At 41.9% G+C, this 10,000-nt stretch overlaps 1 protein-coding gene across 1 annotated transcript in view; it reads right to left on the bottom strand.

Moving 5' to 3' along the window:
* SYNJ1 (synaptojanin 1) overlaps window positions 1-10,000 on the bottom strand; it is a 2,168,218-nt gene that overhangs the window by 636,010 nt on the left and 1,522,208 nt on the right. Inside the window, exon 24 of the mRNA XM_044071423.1 lies at window positions 265-477. Within this exon, the coding sequence (XP_043927358.1) occupies window positions 265-477 (213 nt within the window). The remainder of the gene's footprint in view (window positions 1-264; window positions 478-10,000) is intronic.

The following is a 10,000-nucleotide window of genomic DNA, read 5'->3' as shown; positions in this document are numbered from 1 at the left end:
AAAATACACCGAAGAGCTACTAGAATAAAATGTTTATAATTCTGCCCAAAAATTGTAGCAAGTTTAATAAGAATGAACTCCAAGCCCACAGTTTTTGAACATTCATTATTACATAATGATGATAGAGCTCTGGCAACTTCCTCCCTTGGCAAAATAGAGGCTGAGCTAAGTCTAACATTAATACATGTGTGTAGTCTTGGTTCACTTAAAGAAAGAAAAATATGTAAATCTAATATTACTTACAGGCACATGAATGACGCATACCTTGTGAAGGAGGAGGACCTGGAGCTTTTGCTGATGGTGCTCTGGCTGGTCTACTTGGAAGGGAAGGTGGAGGAATGTCAGGCATTGTGGGTGATGGACAGGGGCTAGATCGAGGAGAAGATGACGGAGAGGTACCAGGACATGGACCAATAGTCAGTTGTAGGTGCTGGGGAAGGATTTCCTCAACTTCTGCACTGTAGTCATCTATGTCTCCTGCAAAAAATAATACATGATTAAACATTCTACGAAGCTTCACTGAGGTACTTTTTCTATGCTCACATTTACTTGTACTATGAAGATTTGCATAAGAAAACAGACTATAAGACAGCCACCCAAGAAAGTACAGTTTTGTACCTACCATAAATGTAGATGTTCGAGGATCCACAATGCTGCAGTCATAACCTGTGGGTAGTCCGCTGTCCTCGGTCAGCCCGAATACCAAAGTGTTAGGCTGGCGTCGGTCATGGGCGCTCAGAACTGACGTCAGTACGCAGTAGTACTTAAGCGCATGACCGATGCCATATCCTCAGTCTTTCTTGCCCCAGATGTCAGAAGGCCTAAAAAGGAAAAGGCCATAGCCAAAATAGAAATACCCAACAACCAACCTAGATAACAAAATAAGAACCCCATCCGAAACACAGCAACCCCAAACTATAGAGGGGAAGGAGGGAGGGAAAATTGGACTGCAGCAATGTGGATCCTCGAACATCTACATTTATGGTAGGTACAAAACTGTACTATGTTCTTCGTCTCACATTGCTGCAGTCATAGCCTGTGGGTAGAATCCCAAAGCAAAGGTAAAGGGAGGCTGGAAAACTAAAAAGCATTAGGAGCTGCCAACATGCCCTGTAAAACTGCAGTGGCAAACCCAGCCCTAGACTTAGAATAAAGAGGGAGATGGTAATGTTTAGTAAAAGTGTGCACTGAACTCCAAGTAGCTGCCTCCAAAATATCCTTAGTAGCTACCCCCCTTAAAAAGGCAGTAGAAGTGGCGGTAGCCCTAGTGGAATGAGGTCTTATCCCAGCAGGAACATCCTTTCCATGATGAGAATAACAGAAAAGCAATACAATGGCCAATCCACTTAGAAATAGTTTGCTTAGAAACAGCCTTTCCCCTGTGAACCCAAAGCAAAAGAAATAAATAACTGTTGAGTCTGCCTGAATTCTTTAGTTCTGTTCAAATAATAGCGTAACTGCCTGTGAATATCCAAAGAATGCAAGACTTTTTCCCCTTTATTTTGGGGATCAGCATAAAAAGTAGGCAAATGAATAGACTGGTTTAAGGCCACATTAGAAATAACTTTAGGCATAAAAGTAGGGTTAGTACGCAAGGACACCCTATCCTTATGAAATATCAGGAAGGGTTCAACTGCCATGAGAGCCTGTAATTCAGATACCCTCCTAGCAGACGTAATGGCCAACAAAAAGGCAGTCTTCCAGGACAAAACTTCAACTCAGATGTAGCAGCTGGTTCAAAAGGAGGTAAAGTAAGCTTCTCCAACACAAAATTGAGATCCCAGGAAGGAGTAGGAGCTCACGTGGGGTCTTATGTTCTTTGCCCCTCTAAGAAATTGTTTAAACAAAGGGTGAGAAAATAAAGGAGGGTCACAATCATAGTGAGCAGAAATGGCTGCAGCATGAACCTTCACGGAGGAGAAAGACAAACCCTTGTCCAATAATTCAGTAAGGTACTGTAGCGTAAAACTCAAATTAGGCACTGAAACATCAAAGCTCTTTGCTGTGCTCCAAAGAAAAAATCTCCTCCATTTATCAGCATAAACTTTTCTAGTACTAGGCCATCTGGCTTCCAAAATGACATTCAAAACTTGTTGAGGAAGCTGAGACCCCCCAGGATCTAAAACAGAATACGCCAGGCTGTCAGATGTAGGGACTGTACCCTGACATTGAGAAAATGATTGCTTGCCTGGGACAACAGGTGTGGAATTGGTGGCAAAGGCCAAGGCGGCTCCTGTACTAAACTCCTCAGCAGAGGATACCAGTGCTGACGTGGCCAATCTGGTGCTATTAGAATCATGCAAGGCTTGTCCTGTCTGACTTTCAAGAGTACCTTGGGAAGGAGAGGCAGAGGAGGGAAAGCATAGACGTGAAGGTTGTTCCAACTGAAAGATAAAGCATCCACTTTCCAAGCTTTTGGGTGAAACATCTTTGTGCAAAATTTTGGCAGTTGGAAATTTAGTGGAGAAGCGAACAGATCTATGTCTGGAGTTCCCCAAGCCACTGTCAACTGTTGGAATACATGAGGATCCAATTTCCACTCGTGGGGATCCACAATTTGTCTGCTCAAAACATCTGCTAAGGAGTTCTGTGCTCCTGGCAGAAACATTGCTTGAAGAGTGATGTGCAAACTCAGAGCAGTCTCCCACAAAATCATAGCTTGTCTGCAAAGAGGGTAAGAATGGGTTCCCCCCTGCTTGTTGATGTACCACATGACTGTTGTGTTGTCTGTTTGAATCAACACCTGTCCTGGTTGAAGTAGATCCTTGAAGGCCATCAGGGCAAATTGGACTGCTAACATCTCCTTCATGTTGATATGCAAATGCTGTAGTCTGGGAGGCCACGTGTCTTGAATCCATTTCCCATTGAAGTGTGCTCCCAAGCCAGGTCTGAGGCATCCGTCGTTAAGATCTGACTCGCCTCTGGTCGGGTCACAGAGAGTCCCTTGTTTAGGTGACATTCCTGAGCCCACCACAAGAATTCCTTCTGGATGCAAGGTATTATTTGAATGACAGTGTCCAAATCGTGGCAGTGTTGAGTCCATACACTTTTGAGATACCATTGTAGCTTCCTCATATGCAGCTTGGCATTGGGAAGTACCAAAATGCAAGATGCCATGAACCCCAAGGCTTGAAGGACTGTCCTTGCAGTCAGCCTGGACATTAGGGATAATTGCTGGAAGTATAGGTGAAGATTTCTTTGTTTGTCCGGGGTCAAAAAGGCCATCTGAGAGGCTGTATTCAGTCTCACACCCAGAAAGCACATGTCCTGAGAGGGTACTAGACTGGACTTTGTTTCGTTCACAGAATACCCTAGGCACCTTAAAACTGCCATTACATACTGTAGATGTTGAAGTAACTTGACTTTGTCTTGAGCAAGAATCAGGCAATCGTCCAGATAAGGATAAATTTGTATTCCTCTCAGTCTTAAGAAGGCTATCACAGGAGCCAGGACCTTTGTGAACACCCTGGGCGCAGTAGATAAGCCAAAGGGCAATGCAGAGAACTGATAATGAAAAGTACCAGCCCGAAAACGCAGGAATCTCCTGCAGCTGGGCCTGATAGGAATGTGAAGATAGGCCTCTTTGAGATCCAGTTACCATCCAGTGATCTTTGCCTAGCAGAGGCAGAAGTTGCTGTAAAGTTAACATCTTGAACTTTGGAATGTCTAGGTAAGTATTGAGAATGGACAAATCCAGAATTGGCCTCCAAGTGTTTCTTTTCTTTGGCACAAGGAATAGGCGAGAATAAAACCCTAGGCCTACTTCTGACGGGGGTACCACCTGGATCGCCCCCATTTGTAAAAGTAAAGAAATCTGTTTGTGAGCCTCCAGCCTCTGCTGAGGAGGTACATCTGGCATGCCTTTGAAAGGAGGCAAGGTGTGAAAATAAAACTTGTAGCCTTGATTTATAATGTCCAACACCCATTTGTCCTGGGTGACCAAAAGCCAATTTTGTTTGAAAAGTGCCAACTTTCCTCCTAGAGGAGCTGCCAGACAGGAAGAATCTGGCAGCTGGAGATACAGGTCATTGGGTCTGTTTACGAAAAGGCTGACCCCTGCCCTCACCAGAAGATTGTGCAGGAGAACTCCAAGTCCTAGGTCTGAAAGAACCCTGAGCATGAGCTCTGCCCCTACCACGTCTAGACCTGCCCTTAGACTGAAAATCGGAAGAAGGGTAAGACCATCCTTTTGCAGGCCAATTCCTGCTAAACTTAGGGTGCTGCACCTGTAAAAATTCCTTAACCGTCTGCATGGACTTAGCTTTGTCTTCCATTTTTTTCAAAACTGACTCCACAGGAGAACCAAAAAGAACTTCAGATTGAAGAGGAGCATCCAAAATTCGAGCTTTAACATGCTCTGACAAATTTTGATCCTTAAGCCAGGCATGCCTATGAATAACTGAACCAGTGGCAGCCACCCTGGAAGAAGCCTGAAGAGCATCGAAGCCACACTGCAAGGAATGCTTACCAACCTGATCTGAGGCATGAACTAAGTCCTGCAATTCCTTACACTCTATACCCTCAGCTAAAGCATCTACCTTAGATTTCAACTGACTTAACAGAAAGTTCTGATACTTCAGCATATGAAACTGGCAATTTAAAGCCCTCATAGCTAGCGTGGAGGAGGTATACACTTTTTTACCCCACCTATCCAAAGCCCTAGAATCTTTATCCAGAGGTACTGGATTCTTAACTACAGAAGCCCTGACACCCTTAGGTCCTTGACTAATAGTTTCGGGTCAGCACTAGGACTCTTATACAAATATTTATGAGCCTCTGGAACTCTGTAATACCTGTCTGGCTTGACAGGGGCAGGGGGTAAGGAATCAGGATTAAAGGAAGCTTCAGAAAAAACATCCTGAACAACATCTAAAACAGGGGGAATAGCCAAAGGTCTATGTTGTGGCAAAAACAAAAATTCCCTAAGCCTCTTACGAGAATCTGAAAAATCCTGACCTTCCCACTTGAAATGCTCCCTCATGGAGTGCAGGGTTTCAGAAAATGAAAAATCCTCTGGAGGAGAAGCAGAAGGACAGGAATCCTCTGCATCCGAATCAGAATAGGGAGGGAAATCCTGAATGTCCTCAGCTGAAGACTCAGAGTAATCTGAGGAATGCTCCAATCCTTCCACATCTGTCTCCACCCTAGGCCTCTTGTCTGGAGGGGGCATAGAACCACTGATTAAAGTAATCAAATCCTCTGCCATTTTCAACATATGTTTTTTAGGAACAGAGCCCGAAGAACTAGGGCTGATGCCTGTACCAGGAAGACCAGGTCTAGCTTTAGCAGGGCCATTAGTGACAGAAGTAGAAGGCCTAATAACCTTTTGTAAAGATGGAACTACAGAAACTTGAGAGGCCCCCTCGGCCTGACCTAACTCCGGAGAGGCCAATTCCTGTAAAATTAAAGGTTCCCCCTGTGATTCAGCCGAGACCTAGGCTGGATCCACAGATTCAACCGTAGTTTCCATAGAACCGGCATCCGCAACGGACGACTCATCCTGTTTAGACTTTAACGATTTATCTTTTCGCTTCTTTGCGGTAGCGGGCGTCGGAGGATCCGACGGCATGTTGTAGTTACACCGCTTACCGAAAACAAGCCTAGCACAATCTAATCTGCGTTTAATGGTGCGCTTATTAAATCTAGCGCAAAAGCGACACCCGACCACGTCGTGCTCAGGCCCCAAGCAAGGAATACAGAGAGTGATAGTCCCTATGAGGTATCTGTTTCCCACAAGAAATACAATTATTAACTTTGTCTGACATCCAGATAAACTGAGGCAAGAAAAGACAAAAATATTCCCCAACGGGGTACTTAGCCCAACTTGGTCTTCGGTCTGAAACTCGAAAAACGAAAATTTCAGGACGCTGAACGGCACTTGCAAACGCTGCTTCTGCTTCGGACCATGCGGCAAGAAAGACTGAGGATATGGCGTCGGTCATGCGCTTAAGTACTACTGCGTACTGACGTCAGTTCTGAGTGCCCATGACCGACGCCAGCCTAACACTTTGGTATTCGGACCGACCGAGGACAGCGGACTATCCACAGGTTATGACTGCAGCAATGTGAGACGAAGAACATCATGAAATACTAAGTCACAGGGTATCATCATATGACAAAATAAGGAGTCATTTTTATGGCACATTGAAAAACTGTGCATCATCAAAGGCCTGCCCTTGCTCTAGCAGTAATTTCCACATTTAATAACACAAATGTTAGACAGACGCAGTCCTGAATTCTCTTCATTTCTTTCACATTAAAGGACAAACATAGGACCTACAGTGAACAGAAATATGAAGTGCAAGCATCTGCTACAGTGAAAATTCAGTGTGTTAACAGAATGGGAATGAACTCATCCAAAGCTCCATGAAAGTCTATGGATATTCTATAACAATGTCCTTTTTTTTTCTTCAAGGTTATCTCAGTCAGCAGGCCACTGTAATCCAAATGAATTTCTAGCAAAGTTATGCCAAGGCACTGGCTCTTTTTAAAACTCAGATAAAAAAGAAACATTTTAGGTTGGTGCCAGGTAATGCTGACCTAGGGGACCACTCTCAGATCTTAAATTTGAGATGGCAGAAAGAACAAACGGGTACCTATCACACCACTTCACTACTTCAACTGCATCTCATTCAAAAGATTATGGCTTCAGTTAAAGCTTTCTACTTAGTAGGTGGCAAGTAACTGGAAATGTTTTCTTCAGCTGCATTTATGGGTCAGTCATCCTCTGCATTGCACACCTCTATAATGGCAAAGACGGAGCAAAAACCTGCATGCATTTTCTAGCATGCTATCCTTTTCAAATAAATCCCTATGAACAGATTTCACCTCTGGTAACATCATTATTACCCAGTGTTTGCCATACAGAATATATGCAAATTAATAAAAAAAATGATAAAATTATTATTTTCAATTCTGACTCCTTAAAAAACTTTTTACACTGTTGTGTGAAACAGTTTCTTTTACACTATCTCCCTGTGACATAATAATCATCCAGAATCTCAAATATGAAAGTAGGACAGTTTTTCAAACATGAGTTACCTGAAAGCAAAGTCAGTAAAAATGCATCACTGTAAACACTTTTACCTGCCAAACCTATCACAGATTTTTACTTTTAAATAACCTGCATTTGAAGCACTGCACTTCAGTCTACTTCAAACCTTGAAACTCAGCAGTAACCCAGACTGGCATTCTGTACCTTAGGTAAACAACTTTGCTTTTACTAAGTGATGCCATTTTTTTTAACAACTTACAGCTGTCATTCTGTTTTCTACAAATTCATCATGCTATTTTCTCTCAGTCATTAATGGCACATTGAAAACATCCAGTAAATAGTATGTCTAAATCTGCTGTGCTGGTGATGCTCAAAAATGGGATATGTTCGTAACAATTAATATCTACTGATTATTACAAAATTCTATAGTCCCAAACCACATATTTGTCACAAAGAAGGTGAGGCACCGACTGCAGTCTAGATGACCCAAGAGTGATTAGTGGCTCGGTTGTAGGAGCAGTCTGGGATGGTGAGGTGGCAAGGAGCAACATTTTATTAGCTTGCCCTTTCTTTGGGGGGGACACTTGTGGTTGTGATTTGGCACTCCCTCCAGTGATGAGGCTGTGATGTGATCACAAAACAGAATGCCATTAAAACTTGGCATCAGAGGGTAGGGCTAGAGGAAAATGAAGGTTATATGCAGTGATGCATGGAATGACAGCAGTTCTGCCAATTTAGGGTATCTTAAAACAAATTAACAGCAAACCAGGAACTCGGATACAGCTGGTTAAACACAAATACTGTATCCACAAAGCAAAGAATAACCAGCTTACATAGTAAAGTATAGGACAAACTTTAATAAAATAATACTCTGATGAAGCACCAAGAGTAGGTGTGAAAGCGCTTATCTGTTTTTTACTGGTTTTAACTGTTCTGCTATATCTTATTTACAAGTATTGTTTTATTAAAGTTTGCCCTATATTTTACAGTACAAGTTAGTTATTTCTGTGCTCTGTGGACATTCTAAAGTATCTTCTGCACATACTGAATAAATACTAGTGGATTCTAGCTCCTCTCTTCACAAAACAGACAGATCCGGACACAAACTATCACAAACTTTCAAATTTAACATCCTCCCCAGTGATATTTAACTAGCTTCTCAAAATAATTCACTGAAGCTTGCCACCTCAGGAATGAAAGCTCAAACAAGCTTCTCACAAAGCTGTTTATATCTCACCAGGGACTTGTAACCATAGAAGTAGCCATACTAGTTAAAAGGGTAAAGGAAGCATACCCCCCCTACGAGGGGTGTTGAAGATTTTTGCAGTAATGTAAAAGAGATCTACTGGAAGCCCATTTAATCCACAAGTATCAGTTAAGTAAGTCTTGATGGAATGATGCCAGAAAAATGTACCCTATCCCCTTACCCTTGGCAATGCATGGTAATTAACTGCAATGTACAATTCTGAAAGTTTCATGATTTGATATGCCTCTATATGACATCAAGACTGCTATTCTAACAAGCTTTTGTACTATATCACGGTAGCCAGCCCCAGTGGGGCCTGTCACACAATAATTCTTGAAGACAGCTGTGTACAGTTGCAATACACAACTGTCACAACCTGGAATTAACAACTGACCAGTGTGTACACGACCAATCTATTAGACAGCCATGCTCATTTGCAGTATGTTTGTGGCTCTTCACGTTACACATTTTGTGCATCATGCAAAACACAAAATCTCTAATGTGTAATGCAGCATGTTGAATGTGATTCTGTGTGTCAGAACAATCATTGTTAGAGCTACAGCTGAAACGCTGCATTTTCCTTCAGAAGTTAGTCTTAGTGTAACTGTTTGACCAACAGCTACTGTGAATGTGTGGAAATGATAGCATTAACTTAGGGTGGGAGATTAGTATTTGACCCCCCCTCCTTTTTGAACTGTTTAGCTATAGTTTTTATATGTCCTGATTATCACATAGTTTCCACTGCTTCTGCATGCCTGCTCTTACTTGCAAGGAGTATGTCATAAAACAGTAAGTCTTTTCTTTTTGCTAGCCTCCTGTGCATCTATTTGACTAAAAGAATGCTATGGGCTGCAGTTGAAACTGTGTGCGTGGCTATGTGCCTGTGCTGGAGAAATTATTGTTCCATCTACAATTTAAATATTTTCTTTTCTTTCAATGACTACACTTAGTGGAAGTGTTAAAGGATATAGCGTTTTTGAGTGTGTGGCAACTGTGATAGTTTTAACTTGCTATGGGACACTAAAATCTTATCTTCCTGTCTCTTCACTGTGATTCAATAGTTTGTGAGCCCTGGTAGTTTCTCAGGTTTCCATTGCTTTTGCCTGCATCTTCTTACTATTTAAGACATGCTTCTTGTGAGCAGTCTTTTCCTTTTGCTAACCCCTAGTTCATCTGTTTAACGGCAGAAACACTGCTATGATTGTGTATGTTGGGACAATTACTGCTCCAACTACATTTAAAATATTTTTTTTCACTAACTACTCATACTGTGTTATATTAAGGGATTAATGCTGTATTTCACTGTTTAAAGTGCAACCAGACTGAAATTAAACTCACAGTTGGAAGGATCTGTACAGTTGTGTGTATCCTCCCTTATGGAAGAAATGTATGTTCAACAACTAAAGTGTATTTGCTAAATAAGACAGGTCTCCTTGCAACAAATTTGAGTATTATCAGATTTGGAAAACCAGATACAACATTTCAGGAAGTGGGTATTAATGCTCAGAATATTACTAGCCTATCAAAGACAGGAAAAATGCCAGATGGATGTGTCTAGTTATTAATAATACAAATGTAATGAGAGACTTACAACCCAACATACCCTTCTGTGAAATTTCTCACAACTTAACCTACTGTAATAAAGAGTAAAGATGTAACCTCACTTTATTTTGAATGAGGCATCTTCATGGATTTGATATCTAATGTTAGCAAGACTGGAACTGTTGAAAACAGCTTCTGTGCAGATGCTTCTTAGAAGA

The sequence above is a fragment of the Protopterus annectens genome, chromosome 5.part0, assembly GCF_019279795.1.
Source record: "Protopterus annectens isolate FY-2018-M chromosome 5.part0, PAN1.0, whole genome shotgun sequence".
In the NCBI taxonomy this organism is placed as follows: Eukaryota; Metazoa; Chordata; order Ceratodontiformes; family Protopteridae; genus Protopterus; species Protopterus annectens.
This window is presented reverse-complemented; position numbering and strand designations above follow the sequence as displayed.